This window comes from Rutilus rutilus (assembly GCF_951802725.1).
Source record: "Rutilus rutilus genome assembly, chromosome: 2".
Lineage (NCBI taxonomy): Eukaryota > Metazoa > Chordata > Actinopteri > Cypriniformes > Leuciscidae > Rutilus > Rutilus rutilus.
In genome coordinates, this window is record NC_140210.1 from 13,723,702 (window position 1) to 13,751,638 (window position 27,937).

At 37.6% G+C, this 27,937-nt stretch overlaps 1 protein-coding gene across 1 annotated transcript; it reads left to right on the top strand.

Annotated features, from left to right (window-relative positions):
* Positions 1–442: 442 nt before the first annotated feature.
* fhdc1 (FH2 domain containing 1) lies at positions 443–27,291 on the top strand. Its single transcript, XM_084395485.1, has 12 exons — positions 443–571; positions 13,178–14,065; positions 20,028–20,089; positions 21,136–21,238; positions 21,764–21,849; positions 21,967–22,067; positions 22,852–22,922; positions 23,160–23,267; positions 23,411–23,481; positions 23,776–23,893; positions 24,032–24,196; positions 24,831–27,291. The coding sequence occupies exons 2-12, from the start codon at positions 13,628–13,630 to the stop codon at positions 27,000–27,002; spliced, it is 3,495 nt and encodes a 1,164-aa protein (XP_084251611.1). The 5' UTR covers positions 443–571; positions 13,178–13,627; the 3' UTR covers positions 27,003–27,291.
* The last annotated feature ends 646 nt before the right edge of the window (positions 27,292–27,937 follow it).

Genomic DNA, 27,937 nt, shown 5'->3' on the forward strand with positions numbered 1-27,937 from the left:
TGTGAATGGGGAGATGGATTTCAAGTGAGGGAAATGGTGCTTGACAATGTGTCAGTCACATTCCTCCTGCCACTGGATTTGAAAATATATATTCGTGCTCATACAGCTTTTTAGAATATTTAATACATTTTCAGTAAGCTCTAAAATTACCCTCAACTTACTGTTTGTATCTAGATAATTGGCCCGTCATATCCATGGTTGCCGAATTGCTTATGTTTAATACAGCCAGCGATGATGTATGTCAATATTAATAATTGTGTCTGAGCAGTAGGCTAATGTTACACTCGTCACCAGCGAGTGATATACGTCACACACTACCCGTCCCAAAAATTCACCTGAACCAGTCTCAGCGAGAGCGCGCTGCTCATGCGCGGTCTCGCGGCACACACCACAAAACGCATGCGCAGTGTGTCCGCAAGCTGTAATACACTGCAGTTTGGAGAGCGTCGCTGCCGCGCTGGACGCGCAGAATGCCGGTGATACCGACACACACTCACCTACCCTCGGATACACGCACCTGCCGCAACAGGAAAAAAAAAAACTAGTACATATTGTCCTTTAACTGTACAAGGTACGTTTTTTTAACGCAGTTTAATGTGCATGTTTAGATCCGAAAATTTCGTCTTGCTTTATAGCCTACTCTTCTTTTGCTGCTGAATGATTTGTTTCTTCTAGCGATGTCCTGTAGATATGCGTATGCCATTCATTCATAGACCGACTGAACGGGTTTATTCTGAAAAGCATAACTTTAATGGGCTCGTGATTCTTGCATGAACGCACAGGTAAATATATTTCTGCTTTTTAACACAATAATAGTAATTGTAATATTCTCATTTGAAATATAGCTCAAATGAGCTATTCATATATATATATATATATATATATATATATATATATATATATATATATATATATAGGCTATAGTAGGCTATAGGCTATTACTGTGTCATAGCCTAAAGCAGGAATATTTGCCTAATGTGCTACCATGCGAGATCACGAGGAGAATATTAAAGTTATACTTATAGTAGGCTATGCTATGTGTAGGCTATAATAAATGCTGCGAGTAGTGTAGACTGACAGCTGTATCCATTTATTGATTCTGCAATTTCGTCCGTAATTCTCCCTGTCTTCCCCTTTGGGTTTAATCGATCCATCCTGTGTTTTCGTCTCATTAACACTCAGGTTTTATTCTGTAGCCTTTAGTGTGATCGCTGTCACGCCATAGGACGCGCATCACTAAAGATCACAGTATTGCTGGTGTAACCTCACTGCTCCCATGAGTCAGTCACCTCTCTGTAATCTGAACATGTTGTTCAGACTTTAATAAGAAAAGTCTACCAGGTTCCTGCTCAAAAGCCTCCAGTGCCTCCTTTATTTAACCCTATTGTGCCTGAAACATGGTCTGTAAACATTACATCATCTGAAATCTGTCATAGTCACACAGTATAAATGTGTAGGCTGCCTACTGACAGTAGAACTGTATGTCCAAATAAATAAATGTGAAGTTTTCTGCTGCTGATCAGCTTTTCTTATGCCCCGCAGAGAACCTTAGGGCTGTTTCTAGTGCTTTTGTGCTGCTTTGTCACCGGTTGTGATGGGCTTTATTGTAATCCTCTGAAGCCAGCTTCTTTAGTGACCCATCCCATTTCTCATGGTGAGATGAATTGAGACAATCCATTCAGGAGTTCTGGAACAAAGCTTAGGAAAAAGTTTTCCCTCAGGGTGAGGTCAACGGGGAGGGTGGTTGTCTGTTGTCACATTGCCACGGTAACACACCCTAAAGTAGTGGAACTCAATTGGTGGAAGCCCCCCTAAAGTAGTGCTGACTTGATTGATTACCGTGGTAACACATGATTGCGAATTTGTGGATTGTTTTGGGTTCTGACAGTGTAGCTATTTTATGTTTTTGGTAAATTGCATGTACAAGGAATATCAGAGTGGATATTTGAAAACAGTAACATTCAAAATTGTAGTAAGTTTTAGTAAGTGTGGCTTGCTTAGTTGGGGACACTTAATATTCAACAAAATTATTGATCAGCATGCATTGACACCATTGTATGAGAACTGAACTGAGCTGGACGATGACATCACGGTTTTCTCCAAAGCGGCTGTATGACACTATTTTCTTCTAGATCTTCTACAGCCAAAACAAACTTTGATGCATTATTTTCCTGTCATCACTGTCAAGCGTCTTTGAAACAATCTGTATTGTAAAAGCGCTGAATAAATAAAGCACTTGACTTGAGTTAAACAAAGACATATTAAAGATCAATTTTCTAATCACAGACAGAACACCGAAATACAGCATCTGACCAGGAAACAACATGTGCCTGTCTTGCAGTGTAATTTTAGTATTATTTGATTTTAATCTTAATAATTATATTTTTTTGTCATTTTTTTTAGGTTTTGTTGGTTTTAAACATTCCTATTTAGCTGTAATGTATTTTTTATTTCAGTTTGAGAAGTTTAGTATACTTGTTAAACTTATTTTATTTCAATTAGTTACCAAGTTTTTTAAGTTTAAGTTGTCATCTAATATTTATATTTTATTTTATTTCAGCTTAATTTAAATAAAAAAAAATTTTATTATTAGTTTTAGCTTTAAGTTACCATAACAACACTGCCGTCATGACACTTCCAGTTGCTGTTTTTACTTAATCTGTCTCAACACTTCTAATGGTCTCTAAAGGGACTCTATTCAGCAGCAAGCGTATAGCTCTTTCATTTGCACACACGTAAACATCAGGTGTTTGGACTTCAGTTTCCCCTCCCACCTGCTGTCACCATGGCAACCAAAGGGCATACTGTCGTCCCACTGGCTGATTCACTTCCTTGTATAAAATGGCTTGAAAAACATCAGAAATCTAGTATTGCCTATTTAGTTCTATTAAATAGCTAAATGCGATTATGCTACGTATCCAGATATATTAGGATTGTTTTGGTATTCTGAGAGGTTTGATTTACACCTGTGTGCTCTCTTTGTATGAGCCCATTTATATTTTATTGCGGTCATTTCACTGTCTACTATTACTAGCTGTTCCCATGGTTTCTAAATCATTTAGTTGAGCTTGTAGTGGCTGTGGGAGACAGAAAATATTGTCTGTTTGTGGTCAAAGGGCAAGTCAGACCAAGTGTGTGACTGTAATATGAGCAATGCGTGCGCTTTGCTAGTCCTCTCTAGTAATCGAACTGCGTCCATTTTAGCACGTGTGAGTGTATGTGAGAGATTACAAACTAAACACTCATTCAGTTCACATCAAAGTGAAGCATGTGAAGCATTAGCATTTTGCCCAACACTATAGTCAATATGCAGCATCTGTGATTGACAGCAAGGACCATTAACATTAGTGCAGACTCCAGTCGGTGCACTTTTAAAGTCCTTGTCCCATGCAGACAGGATGATCTTCAGGACTCAAACAGCTTTAAAAAGAACCTATAGACAAATTATGGGTTTCCCAGAAACTTAAAGGGCACATTAAAAAACCCTTCTCATATCGGATGCTTCAGATTCATGCAGTGTGTGATGTACAGAAATTAGATCATCCTGGAACTTTGCTTCTTTGAGATCTTTGAATTCTTGAAGCTCTTAGATTTCCCTGAGTTCTGTCTGGTTACTTGTTAGGTGGTCTTTGTTGCTGCTTTATTTACCCTCTCTAATGGCCATTTGCGATCAGTAGAGATCACTAGGCTTTGAGAGGCAAGCTTTCTCATGCTGGATACTTAACAGCTTCCGGCAGCACTGTTTCAGTTAAAATATCAGCTTTTACATTTATGCAATTATGTCAATTTATAATATAATTACCCAGATGGCTGGGTGCCCTGGTTTAGGGAATTCGATTTGTTTATTTATTTTCTCCTAAAGTTCTCTTGAATGTATCCAGATGTGTTTCATGTCTGAGTCCCTCTTCTTTTTTATCTAATCTCTTCATTATAATATCTTCCTTTCAATCTGTATTTGGGTTAAGCTTCACCCCTCCCCCTAGCTGTGGTTAAATTTGATTAGCAGAAAATGCATCATTGCCACCAATGGAGAAATCATGGTGCTATGCTAGTACACATTTTTATAAAAAATTTATATTTTTAAATACATGAATATTTTCACCTATACAGAATTCGATCAAGAGAGGTTTATAATCAAAGATACACTGCAACTTGAGCTAAAAAATGATGGTACTACCAGTGTTTATGTGGTTCTGTGGATAGTAGAAACAACTCCATAGCACGTATCTATCTTTTTCTCACTTCTTGTGTCCCACATTGTGAATGAATGCAGGAGGATGTGTAAATATCTAAGCACTTTGATGCTGCCAAACCAGCCTGTTCACAAACAGACCAACACCTCACACATAAAATAGGGCCGATTCTGTAGTGACCTCATTAAAAGAGTCATATCAGGGCAAAACAATAAGGATATTTTCAACTAGATGTTTTTAATGTGACAGAAATACGGATAAAAATATAGAATTTAAATATATAATGCAAATATAAAATATTTATGTTTTTCATTACATGTTAAGTTACTTTACAAAACATTACTATGTTTTTCATTTACAATATAACCAGCAAATTAAGCAGCTATATAACTATAGGCTACTAAGTACATAAAAGCTATATTTATGTTAAAAAAAAACCAGTTATAACATTTAGGGTGTGTTCACATTTGGCAGGTTTGGTTTGATTAAAACGAACCCTGGTGTGATTGCTCTGTTAGTGCGGTTATTTTGAATAAGTGTGAACGCTGCCATCCGAACCCTGGTCCGCACCAAACAAGAGGACTGAGAATGCTGAAAAGATGGGTCTCTGTCCACTTCCAAATAAACTCTGGTGCAATTCGACTGAACGCAACACAGACCAAAGACATCTAAACGAACCACAAACAGGACGTGATGTCACAAGATGCGACACTAAAAAGGACAGAATGCTTGAGCATCCCTGGTTTATCTCATCGTCACAATGTTGTCCATTACAGTTCAGTACAGCTGTCAGAACCATGTCTCCTTGCAGCAGATCTTCAAGCACATAATGAGCCCATTTAGCACACAGCATTGTTTTGGATTACCATCCGTTGAAAATGTACTTCATAAAAGGCGTTTTTTGTTGTTGTTGTTGTTTTGTATCTTTTGGTTCATTGTTAAAATTGTCAGTGTGAATGCAATGTGAACCAGGACTAAATATAATTTTCTTTTTTGATCCGGACCAAAGGGACCAGGAGAACTGAACTACAAGTGTGAACACCCCCAGGGTGGTGATATTGTTATTAGCACAATTTGCAACAACAATATTCAATTTAATATACAATATTTTTATTGTAGTAGATAAATGTAGGCCAAATGTAGCTACTGACTGGTACAGTCTTGATTGCTTTGATTGCCTCATGTTTTACACATACATAAAAATGCATATTTTTACAACCTGAGGTTGTAAAGACAGTATTGACAGAGCTTGAAGCAGATTGTATTTTCCTTTTGCAAGGTCTGAAATTTGACATCAGCCACACTATCACTGTAATACTTACTCAACAAAATAAAGATGGTCTTCATGGATATTTCCTACCCTAAATAATAGAAAATTGTTGTATGCATTTGAGAATTAGTGAGTTGTCATAAAATGTCACAACACAAGATTCGCACCTGCTGATGATCACATGTTATGGCTGCTACAGATGATGATTCCCCTATAATTAGCCTTTCTAATCTAAATCATCAGCTTTAAACAGCTTTAAACCATCATCACACTTTGACATTAAATTAATTAAACCTCATGATTTGCATAGCTGATGATGTTATACTGTGGTCAGTATGTATGGGTCTCAAACAAAACCAGTGGCTTTTATCAATGTTCATTTTAGATCATTTAGCTTGCCAGTCTTTCCCTTGATTATGAAAGCAGTGTGTGTTTGGACTTTGATACATGGCCGATTTACCGGGAAACACTTGCACCGAAAACACTGAATCCAAAGCACAAGCACCATTAAGACATTAATACTTGAATCTCCTTAAGTATTTCTTAATCGCTGTGTGTTTCCTCAAAGGTTCTTTGTATTTGGTGCTGTTCATTGCACCCAAATATCCCACTGAAGGTATTAGATAATCGTTATGTGGGTTGTTGCCTTGGCCCTCGTTTACCAGACATACTGGAAATCAATCTACGAGTAGAGCGATTCAAACTGCGGTATCAATTGAGTCAGGTAACAGGGCAAGACTTTGTCTGAAGAGTTGTGATGGGGTAGAAGACGTACCATTTGTCTGTGTTTGTGTGTAGACAGACCCAAGGGCAAACATATCTACTGTTATGCTGTCTGAAAATGAATATGAATGCACTTTTGTGCATCTGCTGCCTCTGAGGGTCTTTTGAATGATCACTGCCACTAACTACCCTTCAGTATCAGTATCACAGTATCCTTACCTCACTGAAAAAAAATGTTAGTCTAAAAATGTTGAATGTAGTAACATCTAAGTTAATTGATTTTATTCCAGTCAAAAATATTATTTATCATCACCCTATATATACATTAGGTTAAACCAGGGGTCCTAAACTTTTTTTGTCAGCCAAACCCCTTAGATGTAAACTGTTTATATTAAGTTTAAATTTCAATAATTTAACACATTCACATGTTCACAGATCTCTGTTGTTGATAATAATATAATAATAATTATACATAATAATTATTATAATATAATTAGTAGTAGTTGTAGTAATAGTAGTGGTAGTTGTAGTAGCATGTTTTAACTGGAAGTATAGGCTACTGTAAGAATGAATGCAGAAATATATTATATTGTAAATTACAATTGTATAGAATATACAGAGAATATTTGATCATTATAATAATTTGACTCTAAAACATGTGGCGCATCAGACTATACATGTACATTATTTAGATTTTACATTCAAAATAATAATTATTATTAGCTTTTCATCAACTCACAAACTCCTGTTTGGGAAAACCTGGGTTAAAACTACGTAAATTTAAGGGGTAGATTGGGTAGAGATTGCCCCTTAATATTTTTACAGTGTTGAACAGAGCCTTTGAACCAGAATAGGATGAGTATTCTTCCCGGGAAATTTGGTTTTCAAATCAAGTTCAAATTTAAGCATATAACCTACGCTCCATTCAGTTTATTAGATGATTCTGTGCCGCCATCTTTTCCAAAAACAAAAGGACTAATCACTAACAAACAAACAATGAGAAATGTTAGGAGATTTTCTCGAAAGGAGGTCAGATTAATTTGCTAGACTGCCAAGCATGTGAACAGATGTCTAATGGTCTGGGTACAGTGTGTTTGTTTATTAACACTGTCCCAATCTTTCTAAATGTGCCAAATATCCATTAAGTATACTTAAAATTGTCAGCTTTGTGATGAGGTAGATTTTAAATCACAGTCCCGGAGTCCTGCTCCCAGTTCTTATTAAGAGGCTTAGCCTCTTTTTAAAAACAGCCTCTCTTTTTATCAGTAAAATTAATGAAGTATTCTGCTGTCCACATCATGTGATGTATCATGGCAGTCTGCATTCTTTATGAATAAAAAAATATATATATATATATATATATCAACACAGAAACAAGGACATGCTTCATTGTTTAAACATAAGCTTAAAGGGATAGTTCACTTTGAAATTAATTTTTGATATGTTTTAGCTTACCTCAAGGGCATCCAAGATGTAGGTGTCTTTGTTTCCACAGTAGTTTCAATTTTGATATTTTTAGGTCAAACCGTTCTTGTCTGTCAGTCATATAATGCAGGTCGATGGTCACTGTCTCAAAACACAAGCACAGAGTCCAAATTAAAACAATTCCCCATCGTCCAAATTAAACAATTCCCCATCGTAAGTACACATTGATGGCCTAAGACACGAAACGAGCGGTTTGTGTGAGAAAACGAACAGTATTTATATCGTTGTTATCTCTTGAACACAGCACACGTCCAAATGATCTGACGGCGCGGGCGGGTATAGATATATACATAGATGTCGCCTTGGCTACGGTTTCGTTCCAATGAACTGCAGTAGCGAAGGCGACATCTAGTGTATACATCTATACCCGCCCGCGGGCGGGTATAGATGTATACACTAGATGTCGCATGGCTACGGTTTCGTTCCAATGAACTGCAGTAGCCAAGGCGACATCTATGTATATATCTATACCCGCCCGCGCCGTCAGATCATTTGGACGTGTGCTGTGTTCAAGAGATAACAACGATATAAATACTGTTCGTTTTCTCACACAAACCGCTCGTTTCGTGTCTTAGGCCATCAATGTGTACTTACGATGGGGAATTGTTTAATTTGGACTCTGTGCTTGTGTTTTGAGACAGTGACCATCGACCTGCATTATATGACTGACAGACAAGAACGGTTTGACCTAAAAATATCAAAATTGAAACTACTGCGGAAAAAAAGACACCTACATCTTGGATGCCCTTGAGGTAAGCTAAAACATACCAAAATTTTATTTCAAAGTGAACTATCCCTTTAAATAAATTGTATTTGTGACATGATCTGGGAAATCATACCACTCCAAAATGAGGTAAACATTCAGGATTGCCAGCAGGCACAACAATATTAAATTATGTCACATGTTTAAGTAGTGTGAGAGAGGAAAAACATTATTATCACAGTACAGGAGGAGGCTGATCATTAAAGCCATTAGGATTTAAAACATGGAATCAACAAACGTCATCAAGCAAGCAGGGTTGAGCTTGCATATGGCATATTTAATGAACTCTAGGTATGGGTGCTGATCAATGTTTATATATGAATAAAAGTCTAAATTAAATCTGTTTGTATAAAGCGATCGGTGTCTCTTCAGGACACCGCTAGATTCATTTGGATTACTTTTTTGATGTCTTTTTGTACTTTTTGGTGTGTGAAAGCTTTGGCTGATGTGTTGACTTTCAATGCATGGACACACAAAAATGATGAGAGAATATTATAAATAAATAAAAAACATAATTTCTGTTCAAGATTAGTGGTAGTCTAAACAGCATGTGAGTGAGGAAATAATGACAGAATTGTTGGGGGGGGTGAACTATCCCTTTGTTTATTCATTTCATGAACAGTGTTGTTTCCTTCATCCACATATGTTATTCTCATGAGTAGCCGATTGGATTTCTTGCGTTCTTTAGATTTGCTAGGCTTTGTGTGTTTGTGTTGAATCACATTATTGTAGTGTCTGATTTATCTTTAAATGATTGTTACTTTAACGTACCCTCAAATGGGTTTTCAGCATGTTTGTAAATGTGTTGTTGGTTATAATCATTAAGAGATTTGGTGCGGTGTATCTGGGTGTGTTGCTGTACACTGTCGCTGACATTGCAGCAAAGACACCACTGAGGTGAGGAAGAATGTGTTACAGAGTGTTAACCCTGTATTCTCTTCTCTAGCCAACATAGTACATGTTCATTTAGGATCTGAACACACACATATATATCTATATTTGGTGACACTTTAATTTAGGGTCCAATTCTCACTATTAACCAGTTGCTTTTTAGCATGCATAATACTAGGATATTGGCTGTTTATTAGTATAAAGCACATATTAATGCATGACCATATTCTATATCTCTTAATCCTTCCCAATAACTAAACTTAACTATCTTACTAACTATTAATAAGCAGTAGGAGTTTATTAAGGCAAATGTCGTAGTTAATAGTTAATAGTGAGAATTGGACTCTAATCTATTTTATACTAATCTTATTTTAATTGACTGTATGTATATAAAATAGCTGTAGATATTGAAATAAAGTGCATGTTTTTACTCTGTATAAGTGGTAAATACAGCATAACCCTTATGAAGAAGATGCCTTAAAAGGAAAAATACATCTACTTTTACACATGAATTAATTATACAAAGTAGCTGAGGCCTAACTCAGCTGAACCAGCATGGAAACAGAGTCTTCCTGTGACGTCAATTGTCTTTTAATAAGTAAAAACCTAGAGGATCGAATGAGACCCTGTTAACAGGTTGCAGTATGATGAGCTCTGGTTTACAGCACTTGGTGTCTTATTCTCTGTTTCTAGAACATCTTTCACCACAGCTGTACAAACCAATAACAATGGACCATTTTAGGATTCAGTTGCAATTAACTTTGTTAGTAAAAAATAACATCTTCAGACTTTTGTGTTGTCTACACATCGATCTCAGCATTAAAGTCGGTTAAAGTCTTTTCTTCCCTATTGTTACATAGCCTGGCTAACGTCAGACCACTTTCTCTTTGAGACGTGGTCTGGGAACTACATGTTCATTTTCTCGTATTTGAGGCGTGGTTTACGAATGCCCAGAGCCGTTTATTGGGTGCTACAAATGTCTATCAAATGTGCCTGTACGTAGCTCATAGCCAATCGTTTCAATTCTACCAGATGACATATGTAGAGCGACAGATATTCAACGAAGAAGACGACGATGGGTCAGAGATTTATGTGTACACCAGAGTCCTGCACGGGTCCGATTTTGTAAATCCGCACCCGCCCGTACCCGCAGTGCTTAAAACAGCACCCGACCAGTTTTCCGACAGCAGCACTAATTAAAATCTTCACCCGACCCGCTTAAAATAGAACCGACACCCGACCCGCACCCGAAATAAAAACAGTTTAGACAATCACATTATAGACACACTTACAAAAATGTTTATTGCCAGGTCATACAGAAGTTATTACACGACAATTAACACAAGGACAACTTCAGCCGAAGCTGTCAAAAGGCCGGTACATGAAGAACAGGGCTAACGTTACCACAAAACTGAGAAGCCTAATAACAGACGCGGCTACAACACTATATCTGCTATTTCGTCTAGCCTACATCTGACAATTCTGGGTTCAAACACGCCCTGCACACCACACATACTTAACAGTGTTAAATATGAAAAATACTGTTCGATAGAACTGCTTTGTTACCACAGTTTCTGCGTGCTTCCTCAGGGATGAAGTTCCACATTTGCGGCTATCCAACACGAAAATGTTTGCAGCAAAGCCTTTCACAATATTTTCTTCAGATAACTCCAAATTTCTCCCACACACTGGACTTGATTTTTGATGACGTATTGTCGACAACTTTACAATCTCCACTAGCTATTCTTTTCTTCAACTCCTCAGCATCTATCTCGACAACTGCAAGCAGATCGCGCGTGCGCGGTTATGATGAATTTTTAAAAGTGAAAGTAGCCTAGGTAACGTTATAGATCCTGGGAGGGCGTGGTAAATAATAAACTGATGTGGATTTTAAATTATTTTATCAACTTGAAATACAGGCATATTTTTGTAGATGTGTTCCTAAAAATATGCATATATTTTTACGTCTGTCATGTTGGAGCCATAGATATAAACAAACTGCTTCGGTGTGTCGCATAGATGTCGTCATCGTCTTGCTGCTCCCTCCCCGTTCTGTGATTGGTTCCCTAACTGAGGGGAAAATCTGGTCCATGGTATCCAGACTGCCTAGCAGCGTGAATAAAATCGCGCTGCGCTCAAGGCAGCATGGGGAAACCCAGGCTAATTGTTACATATATCTAAGTGAAACGGCTTCTCAACCAGGAAAAAAATCCCCATCCTCGCACCAGTAAACACGTCATCAGAGAAGAGATGTTGCTGTAAGAGGGAGGGGAAGTTTTTTTAAATATAGATTAAGGGCACATGAATTAAAATAATAATAATAATAATAATAATGTGCATGGATGTAGCATTTAAAAATACTGCAATATTCCATAAGAAAAAAGGATAGTCAATTTTGATTTCATGGTGACTTTAAAGATAGGCTAACTCATAAGTAACGATGCCACTACAACCTGCGTTTTTGCTTTTACCATGAAATCAGACTTTTATAACCTTCAGTTTCTCTGAGATACAGGTTACATAACAGATTCCCAATAAGACTGTTCAGTCTGACAGTCAAAAGTGCTGTGGCATTTTGCTGCGGCCTCTCCCAGCAGACATCAGTATGTCTCTCCTGACAGTAGGACATAAGACGAAAACCAGTGCCATTTACTTCAGTCTGTTCACTCGATATCTGTGATACAGAGACACCTGCATGACAAGACCTGAGCCATATAGTAATCTGATACTGTAATGTGCTGATCAGTGTAAGCTCTTGTAAATTATATATCAAAATAACAGATAAGCTGCAATATCTTTTGTTTCTTTCAGAGCTTTGGTTGCATTTCTTTGCAAATGTCTGCGTGAAATAGCTGCTTTTTTGTGGATTGGTTGTTGCCTGGTCTCCTTGACAACCTCACTGTACTTTGAAGGCTGTTTGATGTCAGTTGCTTTGCATATTCAAATAACAGATGTGGCTCAAGTGAATCACCAGTATGAAAACTATTGTAATTATGTCATTCACTATTTAATGGCTAAACTTTTACCAATATTTATTATATAAAATATTATACTAATTTATAGTGCAGTTCCTTCCAAATGTAAAATAAAAACAATCTTTAGATCATTTACACCATGAGCAAAGTTCTTGTTCAGTGTTCATTATGATTGTGCACACATTTGACTTACATTTTTAAAGGTGTATTCAGTAGGTCTTTAGCTAGCTAACTCTATCAGTTATTTTTTTTGAATTATTTTTATTTTTTTAAATTACACAGATAATACAAGTGAGTTTTAGAGAGCGGTTTACACAATAATTAATTCCTATACCTGTCCAACAAAAAAGGAAGCAACTTGAGTCTTTATTATTGTTGATGACCTGAACCGTACTTAAAACACTTGTTCCAGAACCACAGTATTATGAGTCTTCATTTCATGTACACCAATCATATGATGCTTCATAAAAAACACTATTTATTTCTTAATATGTACAACGCTTTAGATTAGCACCAAACTACTGTAAGCCACAAGTTATGTAACTACTGTATAATTAATGTTATGTAAAGGTAATTGTGCCAAATTATTTTGCCATGAGACGTACAAATCCCTTGAAAGTGCCTTAGTTTTCATTAGTGAAGATTTGATTCATCTGTCAAGATCATTTTTACACATATCAGGCTGGCCCCAATGCCTTAAGACGAACAATAGCTTTTGGCATTTTCCTACTGGGGCCTTTTCTTGAGTGTACAACCACATCTCTTTTGATGTCTGTTACTTTCTCATTTCCTCTGTTTTTAGGTTCCAAGTTCATTCGCTTGACTGCACCTCAGTAATTTTGATTTTGAATGTGTGTGGGTTTTGTCCTTCCTGCAGATCCAAGGGTTTGACCTCTGACCACACCGCCGTGGGTGAAAGCTTGGAAGTAACAGCTTGGCATTATGGGACCATGTAGAAGAAGTGAAGACAAAATATGTGAGAATGTCACGACATTGACCTAAGAAGATTGCGAAACCCCATCATGTCAGAGCCATGAGTCAGTCAACAGATTTTTGTACAACAGTTTTGTTCTTTGCACTAAATCCTAATTTAGAATGAACGCCGCACATATTCTGCTTGAGGAAAAACTCATTATTTACATAGCTGTTAGTTGTTATATTAGCGACTATGAGTGAGAGAGACCTTGGGACTCCAACAGACACCACCTAGAATCAAACAAGGAGGCTGTACCGATTTGTTTGGCATTTTATAAAAGGGTCTTCTGGAAACGGGGCAAAAATTCCCCTCACAGCCTGCCCCTCTGGGACTGGTGTCATTGCTAATGTAATGCTTGTCATGGCCAGTGTGACTGCTCTGGAGGAGTCGGCAAGCGACTGTACCATACCAATAGTAAATCCACTGCCATTTGAACCTTCTACAACCTCTACAAATGACCCTAGCCATGGACATGACAGCACTTCCTGCCCTTCGGCAGTACCTCCACCACCACCTCCACCTCCTCCACCACCACCCCAGGCTCCAGGTCAACACGCTTCACGCAAGAAACGACGGGTACGGAGCTTCTTTTGGAAAACCATTCCAGAGGAGAAGGTTAGGGGTAAACCTAATATTTGGACTCTAGCAGTGAGACAGCAGCAGTATCAGATTGACGTAAAGACAGTGGAGGAGCTGTTCGGCCAGCAGGAGGAAGTTCGAACCCAGACAAGCGGTGGACAGTCTCGTCTTGGGAGATCTAGAGGTTCATTTAAAGAGAGCAAGGATGAGGTAAGGCAACCTGTGTAGAAATGAATCATTGCTTGGAATATCTGCAGTTAAAGCTTGTTAGACAGTGTGATTTATCTTGTCTCTACACAATATGCATATGTTTTGCGATTCCATGCAGCAGTCGTGAGACATCCTATTTCAATTAAGATGAATAGCTGGCCTTGTGTTAAGATTGTCCAAGACAAAATTTTAGCCAATACTGCCAGATATTAGAGATGCATCAATATGAAAATAATTGCTTAAATACTGAAAATGGCTAATAGTATAAATATATACACTTTGTGCAATGGAAAAAATAGATGTATTGTAATTTTTGGTAAAAGATGTGGTTGCCAAAACTTTACTGTAAAAAGGAAAGTTTTAAAGTCCCCCTGTAGTCAAGGTAATGTGTTTTATGTATCGCTCTCTACAACATCGGACACATAACGGTAATTGATTAGCCTTTTGCTTGACTACGTTATCCAACAGCTTATAATGTGTTGCTAATGTTACACAAACCATGTTCCCGTTCGCCATCTCAGAGTCAGACAGCTGCCTTCTAAAAATCAGTATCCTTAGAAACGCTTAGAACTAGAACTTTAGTGGAGAAAGGCATATAGTTCATTATAACATCATAATATACATCATGCATAATTCACCCGCTAAATTGCTAAAAGAACCCAATTTTTCATATCAACAGAAAATTATACCGGGAAAACCTGGCTTCTCTTGAGACTCCTCTGCTTCGCAGCAGTTAAAGGAGAACTCTGGTCAATTTTAACATTGAGCTCATTTTTTTGTACATTTGGAGTGATGTCAGTACAGAGAACAACGACAAAAATCAGTGTTGCCTACACCGAGTTATCCTCTTTTTAAAAAATGATGTTTATTCAGCCAGCGCACATACCTGTATTTACATCCTGTTTTCGGTCGAAGTCCACAGTAGTCGATTGTCGAGTTCACGCGCGTGATCATAGGTACTAAACCTATGCGCATGAACTCGACAATCGATTACTGTGGACTTCGACCGAAAACAGGATGTAAATACAGGTGTGAGCGCTGGCTGAATAAACATCATTTTTATTAATATCTTTCACATCTACTGCAGTCAGATTCACCCGCGTTCACTCCGAAGGAATCACTCACATTTTCTGTGCACTTGTAATGACACATCAAGGATGTTAAGAGCCTAAAAGCAGGTTTAAAACTTGCCCCATTGAAGTCAACAGGGTGCAAATTTTAAAAAGAGGATAACTCGGTGTAGGCAACACCGATTTTTGGCGTTGTTCTCTGTACTGACAGCACTCCAAATGTACAAAAAAATGAGCTCAATGTTAAAATTGACCGGAGTTCTCCTTTAATGATATGCTAAAGCCCGCCTGCACGTTGACGTGACTGGTTACAAGGAAGTTTGTGACGCGTTATAGGTAGAAACACCAACCATTTCAAACCGTCTTTTTTTCACTGCAGTTTTAAGGAGGAAATACTCAGCAATGGTGTTGACATGAATTTGCACATTGCAAGCATATTAACACCACATAGACATTTCACCAACAGGGGGGGGGTTAAGTTTTGCAGACAGAAAATAAATGTACAGTAAAATGTTTTGGAAATTATGTTAATATACCAAAGTACTTTTTTTGCATTTATAGTATACTGACAACTCCCTTAAAAACACAGGTGGTAAAAAGAAAATCACATGAATCAAAGTTCATCACAGGTAGCTTTTCCACAAGCTGATGTACAAACTATAGAAGGTGCACACAGTGTCATACAAAATACAAAATACAAAACACTGTCATGGTTGGTAACACACATGACACTAAAATAATGCAAAAAACATTCAGTTAACAGCATAACAATTGCAGAAAACAACCTTGTCCCACAATCATGTAGCAAATGCTGGCCTACAATGAACCGTTGGTGTAAAAAAAGAAATTTATACGCATCTATGACCAACTTTCTTTTATAAAAGTGTAATGATAAATACTTTCACAAATATAGTGAATAATAAAGAAAACTTACAGACTCAAAGTAAACATTTGATGTAATTTGTGTTTAACTATAGAAAGGAATACTAGGCATAATTTGGGCCCCATGATCATTTGGCTATAATTTATTAGCTTAATTTTTATTTTACCTATGATCCGATACCTATACCCAGGTTTGAGAATCTTCTTTCATTTTCTCTGAATTCTAAAGAGCTTTAGCTATAGTATTTATTTATTTATTTATTTTTATCTGTGGTCTTTGGAAGTCAGTGTAATTAATCCAGTTATTCTGTAGAAACAATATTAGAAAAATCACACGTTGCATTTGCAATGTGCTCTGCAATCAGGCATAGAATTGGGTTAGAAATTATTTAAGACATGAGAAACAAATCCCACAACCAACACTTAAGTATTAACACTTATCAGTATTGATATTTCTGAATTATATCACTGACAAAAATGAATGCCTTGAAGTGAAGTGCAAGCTAACATAACATCACTGAACTATTTGCGTTGTTCAGTGTAAAGTAGGCTACATCTACTACATCTACTAGGCCTGCTAGAGTAACTTTATTTAGTTACTTTACCGGATACAGTGAAACATCTTTATATTCAATATGATTTTATCAGTAATCGTTGGTATTCCTACATAAAAGGTGGTGCTAGCATACATATATTTCCATAAATTTGCAGACACTGAAACATATTTGTTTATTTATTTTACAATATCTGAAGAACATTATTGACAAGATGTAAAACATACGCATATTATCTACAGTATGAATAACTTTTACGTTCATAGTATAATATTGATTTTATTGTATTTAATCCATAAGATTAATATGTTAAATCACATCACGTTTTTTATGCTTTGGCATTATAACAGTATACATGTTTTTGATATTGTTAAGAAGTGTTTAGGTTTAGGGGTGGGTTAGGGGCTTAAAAATATAAAATAGTAAAATGCTATTATATAAAAGTAATATAAGGGATTCATAAAGATTTTAACATTTCAAAAGCTGTGCATGCATAATTACTTATGTTTTAGATACTGTAAATTAATCCAAAGTGTCCTTTTCAGTTTATATGTAAACATAATGTACATATACCTACAAAAACTAAAGAAATCAAGTTGATTCCAAACAAAGTGGTTATGATATTCATATGTTTATGTTTAATTTGCTAACAATTTCCTATCATGTAGGAAGCATGGGGATTTTCTTACTGGCTTATAAGAGGTGTTATTAGGTGTGCGCAACTTAGTTTTCCACCTTCACATAAAACAAACATGTCGCTGAAACAAACATTCATCCAAAACACATACTCCCGTGAGCTTGTCGTTTTGTGTCTAAGCGACCAGCTGTGTTTTTGTTTTGTTTTGTGTGGTTGCCGCTGGTCTTGGTAGCTTTGTAATTATCCACGAAGACACCGAGAGTACCGATCTAATGAAGCTTTTTTATTGTTTGTATGAGGTGGCGTGGACCATGCGTGTGGCCTCGTTTGTAATTTCAGACACCATCCTGCTAGTCCTTTGAGTTTGTGATGCGTCACAAATTGCATGTATCACACACATGGGTCATGTATAGTATCTCACAAAAGTGAGTACACCCCTCACATTTGAGCAAACATTTTAGTTTATCTTCTCAAGGGACAATACTATAGAAATTAAACTTGGATATATTTTAGAGTAGTCATTGTGCTGGCAACAAAAGTGAGTACACCATAACTGAACATGTCAAACCGGTGTCCAAAGTGTCAATATTTTGTGTGAGCAGCACCATTGTTATCTAGCATTGCCTTAATCCTCCTGGCCATGGAGTTCACCAGAGCTGCACAGGTTGTTGCTGGGACCCTCTTCCACTCCTCCATAATGACATCCCGGAGCTGCTGGCTGTTAGACACATGGCGGTTCTCCACCTTTCGCTTGAGGACGCCCCACAGCTGCTCAATAGGGTTCAGGTCTGGACAAGTACTTGGCCACTCCATCGCCTTCATCACCTCAACTTCTTTGATTGACCCTTGCGAGGCCTGTTCCAATTGGAACCCGTTTTGGAAAACCTCTGTATGACCCTGGCCACTGTACTGTAACTCAGTTTCAGGGTGTTACCAATCTTATTATAGCCTAGGCCATCTTTGTGGAGAGCGACAATTCTATTTCTCAAATCCTTAGAGAGTTATTTGCCATGAGGTGCCATGTTGAACATCCAGTGGTCAGTATGAGAGAATTGTACTCAAAGCATAAATTTGAACTGCTCTAATACAAGATACAACAATTTGTATGGTCCTGTCAAGCAGACAAAAACATGAACATGATGAACATGACATGTGGCTTTGCATGGTTAAATGACGTACAGCTATCGTCACTTAGGGTGTACTCACTTTTGTTGCCAGCTATTTTGACAATAATGGCTGTATCATGTTGAGTAATTTTCAGAGGACAGTCAATATATATATATATATACAGTAGCTATACAAGCAGCACAATGACTACTCTAAAATATATCCAATTTTCATTTCTATAATATTGTCCCTTGAGTAGATATACTAAAATGTTTGTTAAAATGTGAGGGGTGTACTCACTTTTGTGAGATACTGTAAATGTGTTTGCTAGAGAGAGTGACAGATTGTGTGTCTGTTTAGGTGCCACTAAAATGGCTGTCATGTTAGTAAGTTAATGATCTCATGGGCCAAAATGAGTCATCACGCTACTGAGGGTTTCCTGGTGCTGATGTTGTGTTAATGAGAATAACAAGTATAACATTGTATTCTATAAGGGGTTAGTTCACCCAAAAACGAAAATTCTGTCATCAGTTACTCACCCTCGTGTCGTTCCAATCCCATAAGACTTTCCCTCATCTTCAAAACACAGATGAAGATATTTTGGTAACACTGATGATCCCTTTTGAACATTCTGTTAACTATAAGTAACTTTGCAACTAGCTCTCATTAGATTATTAGTAGACTGTCTGCTTGATATTAATATTATTGTGATGGTCCCCAACAGACATTATACTGACTATAAGTAACTTTGCAACAACATGTCAACTTACAGTATTCTAACCATAACCTAAGTCTACTAATACTCAATTAATACTCCAATGAGAGTTAGTAGACATGTTACTTACAGTCAACAGGATGTGTTAAAGGGACCATCAAAATTAAAGTGAAATCATTATTTTTAATCAAACCTAAGAGATATTTGTCCCTCCATGGAAAGTCCATTCCCCTAAAAGCCGTCATGCTTAAAAAAGTTTTCAAAACTTTCAATGGATGGACAGAAATTTCTCAGGGTTTATTAAAAAGATCGTCATTATGTTTTTCGAAGATTGACAACAGTCTTATGGGCTTGAAACAACATGAAGGTGAGTAAATAATGACAGAATTTTTTTTTTCGGGGTGAACTATCCCTTTAAGATTCATACAAATAAATAATAATAACATGTCTAGAAACTGGAAAGAGATTCATTCCTGTTTAGCTTATCTGAATTGATGGTCAGCTATTTTGTAAAGCAAAGCATATTAATCTAAGAAACTCTGCCTGTCTTTGTCATATCATAAAAATCTATTTATTTAAGGGGAACCAGTGGTAGTCCGGGTATGGTTCACTTAAAAACACAACTTAGTTATATTCTATTAGTTCTAGTTCTATTAAATATAAGACACATAAGTCTAGTGGTTTTAATTTAGTGTGCCCTTGATATTCATCTGTCTCCTTCTTTCTAATTACATTTTGGAACCAAATGCACACTATTTTTCTAAAATTAAAATAATAACTATAAATAAATAAATTGTTTTTTTAACCTATAGTAATCTTGCACCATCAAAGATACTAGTTATATTTATTTTGGAAGTTCCATTCAAATCAGCTTACCACAGCTACCTGAAAGCCCAAAATTTGAATGGGAGTGATGCTTCTGCTTAGAACACACACAGTCTGTCCTTTGTGTATCTTTCCATCCGTTTTAATTAACCTCTCTCCCCTGTTCTCCCAGATCAGCATTTTGGACTCCAAGAGAGGAATGAACGTTGGAATTTTCCTCAAACAGTTTAAGAAGTAAGTTTCTAAGCATCATCATGTGTAAAAACCTTTGTATGCATGTGCTTCAGCACAGAAATAGGATCTGGTGGTGGTCAAGAGAAACCCGATGATCTTGTGTGAAGATCAATAGCTTTCAGGTTCTGATTGATACTTGAGAGTTCACATGAGGATGCTGTATACATTCACCGTGATACAGATAAGACACATGGTATGTCGTCAGTACTCAACGGACAACTAGGCCAGAATAAAAGAATAAAACAAGATAAGTTTACGTCAGACCTGGTGAAATGGGCAGCTGAAGGTGGATGTGGCCTGTGTAAACAGGGTTTTTGTTTATTTTTGAACAGGTATTTCAACATCCTCAGAGACTATAAATGATTATGCAAAAAGACAATGTTTTCATGTGTAATCAGATTTACGTGATCATATTTATGTTTGTCTGTGATGTTTGTGTGTATTCTGTGTATGTAAATGGCCATGTACAGTAAGGCTGATCAGACACTGTGAGTCAAGTCACTTCCTGCATCTATTTTTAGAGTTACATGTAAAGACAAATGCATAGAAAAAAGAAGAACCTTTCACAACTTTATTTTATTTTATTTTTTTTACTTAATATTCATATTTGAATGGGTCTTTATTTAGAGACACATTCATTTTGTATTTTATTAAGAAAAATGATAATCAAACCCTGTTACAAAACTAATGAAGATTTCCAAATGGGACATTAATGTACAATATGTATGTATGGATGGATGGATAGATAGAATTAGTGTGATTGCTGTTACATAGTTATATACCCCTAAACTTACATTATGCTTAATTTAATATATGTACATAGTAATTAGACACCTAAAATGGCAAGAGTGGCACCCAAAATACCTGCACTGTTTTAAATATACATGTATACATAACTCACAATGTCCTTGTGAAGTTAAAGGTTTGTATTTCCATCTTTCTTTGGAGCAATACACTGAAGTATCCTTCAAGAGATCTACTGAGCTGATGATCAGGCAGAGCCACGAATTGATTGTCTGTTTTGTTCTTCTGTTTTTCTCCCTCAGGCCCAATCATGCAATAGTAGAAGACATCCGTCTTGGCAACAGTGAGCAGTATGGAACTGAACAACTGAAAGAACTGCTCAAACTACTACCAGAGGCAGAAGAGGTGAGAACTCTGGCTACATTCACACTGTCAGTTTTTAGAATTAACAACCACATTTACTTACAGGTGTGAGTCTCGAAACTTTCTGTTAACACAGCAACTTACACAAGCATCTCGAATACTGTCTGCGTGAACATGCAATCAAATGGGATTTCTTACATGTAATTGAATCCGTATTCTGTGACTAAAGTAATATCAAAGTGACTAAAGTAATATCAAAGTGACTAAAGTAATATCAAAGATGGCGACGTCCATAAAACTGAAAAGTCTCATCACTTTTAAAACAACAAGTGTCAAATGGAGCAGCCGTGAGTTCATATGTCAAATCTTAATTAACCGACAGCAGATTAACTTTGAGTGATATGATAGCAATGGTAATCTATATTATTTAAAAAAAAATGCTTGTACAATTAATCCAATCTATCGATACATTAAAAATGGTACAAATACATTGAGAATCCCATCGTACAAATGCTTTGTGTTTGCTCTGATATTTGAATGTGAATTTAAATCACTTATCTTCTGTAGGTGAAGAGATTGAAGGAATTCAAGGGAGACCCAAATAAGCTGACACTGGCTGATTCTTTCATGTTCCTGCTGATTCAAGTGCCACGGTAAGAGACGCACAACATCTCTCTTTACCGAGGAGATACAAATATACATTTTCATAATACCGAACAACATCATGACAAAAAGACAAGTCGACTATGATTGTGTGTTCATGTTTGAAGCTTTGAGGTGTGTATTGAGGCTATGGTACTTCAGGAAGAGTTTCTCCCGTCCTGTACGGTCATGAGTCGTGAGATTAACATCGTGCGTCAGGCTACAGAAGGTAAGAACATACATACGTTTTTAAATGATCTAATGCTCTCTCTCTAATACACAAACTCACCAACCCATATAATTTGATGCACCATTCCACCACTTTCAAAATATATGCTGTCAAGTGTAGACCAATAAACAGTAGAGTGAACTTTCATTAGGACTCAATTCTTGCTGAGTCATGTTCTTTCACTCAGCTTTTTTCACCAAGTGCAACATGTTTCTGATCAACATATTTGTTGATCCTGGAACAACATTCCAGTCAGCCAATTAGGTTTGAGGGACAAGTTTACAATTTATGTCAAGTTTAGGCTTACAACCAGGGTTAGATGCTTCTACATCAGTGTTTTTCATCTATCATTTCCCTCTGATTTTAGGGATAACTTATAGGGTAGGGTTAGGTTTACGGGTAGAGATATGGGATTACATTTTCAGACATTTTTGCCTGTATTAGCCTTAGCAGAATTCAATGGTTCATGACCTATCTACACTTCAATAGTACTTAAATGTAAAGATATGGCACTCCATTAATCATCACTTTGATTTAGGAGCATTTATAAAAACTCAGATTGAGTTTTATTAATCCTGCATTAACTAATCTTAGCAGCACATCATGATACAGTAGGACATACTGTCAGCAATGTTTTTTCTAATTTAAATGTGCATTGAGTCTATAGATTTCCTTTCAATTTCTTAGACTGTAGACAGTAGGAAGGATATGTAATAGCATTTAGAGTGTTGTGTAATTTACCAAATGGCCTATGATTATTCAATTTCTATTGATTATTCCTCAGAACTAATGACTTGTGAAGAGCTCCATGCCATTCTACACTTAGTTCTCCAAGCGGGAAATATCATGAATGCAGTAAGTCTCTCTCTGTCTCCAGCCTTTTTTCCGTTTATTGTCTTTCTTTTGTTCCCTATCCTTTACCCCTCATCTGTCCCTTTTTTGTGGACATTCCCCCCAGTCCTCTTTTCACCTTTGCTCTTTCCTTTCAACTATTTCTCTCCAAAACATTCCCTGACATTTTTAAATCAGGAAAGGTTGTTGGCTTTTACAGCATTGACCAGACACTGACTGATGTTCTCTGTGTATTCATAGGGTGGCTATGCAGGCAATGCTTTGGGCTTCAAACTGTCCTCGCTTCTCTCTCTGGCTGATACGAAGGCCAACAAGCCTGGCATGAACCTGCTCCATTTTGTGGCACTAGTAAGTAGGACCGAACCAGATGCACTGTAGTTTTCTCCAGATTTACTGATAAATGTTTGCAAATGTTTTAGGAAACCAGCCAATAACAACAACAATTTTTTTAACTGATTTGATTTGGATTTTTCTTAACTTTTGTCACAAAGGAAGCACAGAAAAAGGATGAGGCCCTTTTGAAGTTCCCAGAGAAGCTAACACATGTTCAGAGTGCAGCCAGGTAACACAAAATATTATTTTTTAAATATTATTATTTCTCAAAACTTCTCTTATTAATAATCTTTTCATTTGATGAAACTTAAACTCTATTTTTAGAAAATCTTTTTCTTAAGAGTTTTATTAATCCTGTATCCTGTATCCATAATCCATAATCCTGTAAAGGTCTAGCTATGTGAGACTACAGCAAAATCAATCCAAATTCTTCTGGTTTAACTAGTGCTAATAATGCAACAGGTCTCACCTTTCTATGACCCCTTCCTCAATCTTTCTCTGACTTAGATTTTTATTGTTGTAGAATTTCAGTAGAAAATATAGAAGGAGAGTTCTCCTCTCTCTATGTCAAAACACGTTCCTTGGAAGAGAAGATTCAGGATGACGATGAGCTGCAAAAGCAGCTGGGTCCATTTTTGCAGGTAAATTAATCATTCCCCCAATTAGAATTCCAATTGGGGGGGTTATGGTTTTATATTTCTATTGTATTTGCTATAATAATTTGATTAACTTTGTTATGCCAATAAGAATGACTCACCTGCTGCCCTCTTATTTGTTAGAGCTCTACACATGCCCTGCAGGACCTCAAACATCGCAGGCTAGACTTGCGTAAAAAGGGCAATGCCCTCATCGACTTCTTCTGTGAAGACAAAGACACCTTTAAACTGGATGAGTGCTTCAGAATTTTCCAAGACTTCTGTCTAAAATTCAAAAAAGCTGTTAAGGTACATATCACATTTACTATTATATCGAGTCCAACCTTTAGTTTAAACGCATCATCTATTTTTGTGTGATGTACAATAAACTTCATAAAACTCATCAGTAAAATTTTGGCCATCATTCAGACGGGTCCGCTACAAGAGGCTTGTAGTAATAGTGGATGAAAGCAAGATGACAACACAAGTTATAACCGTAATTAAACTAAACTATACCTGTCATATCTCCATGCACCATATATTCTCTGGCTCTGTAGGCATCATTGTCCGACTTCGGTTTGAACATATAAGGCTGAAGACCATTACTGACAGTTTTTGACATTTTAAGTGCGTGAGATTGTCCTGTTTTGTTGTTGCATGAGCTCTTGAAGCGCCGCCCTCTTCTTGAAAGGGGACTGGGAGCACCAGCTCATTTGCATTTAAAGGGACACACACAAAAAGTGGCAATTTTACCATGCTATAAAAAATATATGTGGGGTATTTTGAGCTAAAACTTACCATACACACTCTGAGGACATCAGGAGACTTATTTTACATCTTGTAAAAAGGGGCATAATAGGTCCCCTTTAAAGTCTTTATGAATCATGCTACAGATCATCTGTCAGTGAACACCCTCTTATAGTGATCTCTTGTCCACTTGCAGGACAACCTGGACAGGGAACTGAAGGAGGAATCGAGACTGCGACGCTTACGTGAACTGGAGGAGAGACGGTGTGCCTGGGGTGCAGCCAATAATGAGACAGGTGATAGTGGAGGTTTTGGTCGCAGCAGCAGCGAAAATGATGTTGACATCCTTACCAAAGAAGGCCTCCGAGACTTCCTGCTTCAATCAAGACCTCAAAGCCCCCACAGTCCTTTGGGGCGCTCGTCTAGTGCCCGCCGTTACCATCACACCTCTAGTGACCGCAACGTCCGTGGCTATATGGAGCAGATCTCTGGGTCTTCAGAAAGCGACTATGCCAAATTCAACAGCCTGCCACGTTCAGGCAGGAACCATCAAAGAAAGACCATGGCATGGCTTGTCTCACAGGATGATAATAGGGAGCTGGGTCCGCAGAGTCAGGTTTACCAAGAGAAGTTAGCAGCTTCACCAAAGGCTGAGACAGAACCCATCAGTCCTTTAGCTAGATACTCAAGTTTTGGCTACAACATGAACACAGATCCCTATAATAATAATAATTATACTACTCTCTCTGAAGGTGGAGTTACACCTCAATTAAATAACACAAAGAATGTTTATCAGGGGACATCTGGTCATGGTGTTGGACACATGAGTGTTTGTGTTGAGAAACACAAACTAGTTTCTGGCCTTCAACCCTTTGAGATAACCAGCCAGATCAATAATAACAGTAATGTTTCTTTTGACAACCAGTGTGAAGTGTTTGTAACAAATCTGGAAAGGGAAGAAGACCCTCCCAAAGCATTTGTCCTTGATACGCCCCCATCTAGTAAGAGTTCTGAGGTGGGACCTAAGCCAGAAAAAGTATGGAATGACAAAATTATCTCATCACAGAATGAGGAAGCGGACACAAGCACCTTTTCCTCAACAACTTGTGACACCCCTTTGCCCCTTGATCCTTCTGTGTCTAGTAAGAAACCTGGGTTGAATGTCATGGACTGCACTGAAACTGATTGTTCCATTGTGTTGGACTGTTCCGAGATTGAGAGTTCTCCTATCATGAAAGAAGGATTTGGACTTAACCAAAAGTCAAAGGATGCCAACTATCCAAGAGTCGTTCAGGACACCAATTCTCTATCCTCCAATTTTGAGTCCACCGATTGTCACTTTGTGTCCATATCAAGTGATGAACCACTAGTAGGAAGCTTTGATCAAGCATGTCTAGAATCAGTCAGTCCATCTGTAAATACTGAAGAAGCAGAGACAGATAGCTGTGACACAGCTGAAGGGCGAAGAGTTGGTGAGAAAGCAGTCCAGACCTGTATCCCCAGAACACTTGTCAAAACCAAGTCTCCATTCAAAGTGATTGCTCATGCCAGTCGTCCTACAAGAACCCTCACAGCAACTGAGACTCAGAACTTGCGCAAAGTGGTGCCAATTACAAGGCAGAATCGATCTAGTAGCAGCATGAAGAAAGTCGAAAAACCACCTGGACATGAGAGCATTGAACCCAGACGTATACTTCGCGACCAAAGCATGCCAGCCAGGAGAGGCGAGAGACAAGGTAGACCTGCACGGCATTCAAGCCTCCCTCCAGAGGATCCCAGGGCACAAAGAGGAGCGACACCAAGCAACTCTCGGTGGGCAAGGGACTCGACTCAACACAGACCCTCCATCAAAAAAACAAATACCAAACCGGTTCGTAACATTTCAAAACCAGCACCAGAGGAAAAGATGTGTCGTTCTACAATGCGTGCCTTGGCCCAAGCTCAGGCCCAGACACAAGGAACCTCTGAAGGAAGTACACCTGACAGTCCCAACAACACCCTAAAAAGTTCTTCGCCTTTACCTAGCTTTGCTCGCAACACTGTGGCATCATCTTCCAGATCTAAAAAAGACTTGCCCTCACCAGCTGTAACAGGAACACCATCAAAGAGCTTATCCAGAACTAGCTCTCAGAAATTGCCTGGTGTTAGAACGGACTCTGTCAGTAGCGGACCTTTGCTAAGGAGTGAGGATAAACTAGGGGGGTCTATTAGGAGGGTTCAAAGTGTAAGGGCTTCCAGTCGGAGCAGTGACACTCCTCCTCCACAGTCTGGACGAGAACACTCCCTCAAAAGTAGCAGTTTCTCAGAGAGATCCACACAGATTAAAGACTCTATCGCGAACAGGACCAACAAACCTACATGGAAGTAGAATGGACATATTATGTAGTGGCTCAAAAAAACAATGTTTAACAAAGAAGATCAAACTTTTCTGCACATACTAAAGTTACTAAAGAGGCACAGAAGCCTCTTAAATTATTCTGAATGTATCTACAGCCTTTAAAATGTAGCTAAAGTTGTGTCACTAGATGCTCACCAAGAGTTTTAATATTAACGTGAGCTACTGTCACCATTTGACAGCACATTTAGTAGCACTTCAACATCCACACAAGGATGGTTTTGATGGCCTTTTTCTTACATATACTTGACACATTATCAACTGTCACAAAAAAAAACACATCAATCACAAATTGTACTTAGTGTTAGATTAACCCTATATTTTATAATAGATATTAATTCTACAAAGACTATGTGAGCTGTTCTCACAAATTGCTGCGGACAAATAAAATAGAAGACAATTATGTCATATATCCATATGCTTGCTTTATTTTATATAATATGTAGTAAAAGTAATGTAATACTGTTTACTAGGGTAACATTTCCATTAAAAAAAATCATGAACACTTTATCCACATTTCACTTAGCTGTTTTCTGTGCATGATGACAAATCACACTGAAGACTGTTTGATGAATATGTCTATGAATGTTATCCAATTACACCTTAGTGTAGCTGATGCAATGAGTACGTACTACAGCTAGTAGTTCGAAGATGCCTCTCCAGTGATGTTTTTGGAAACTGAACTGCTTATTTTCAATTTGCCTTTTCATGCAGGGTACACATCGCTGTACACTGTCTTGCTGCTGATGACACTGTATTTGTGAAGTTTCTGTGAATATGCTGATAGCTCTTTCTTTATAAAGCCATACTGTTAACCGGGAGTGGCAAAACCTGGTGCTAGAGGAAAGGCTGTGAAGTTTCAGTTTGGCCCAAACTTTTGAGAAAGCACATACACTGTATGCAACAAA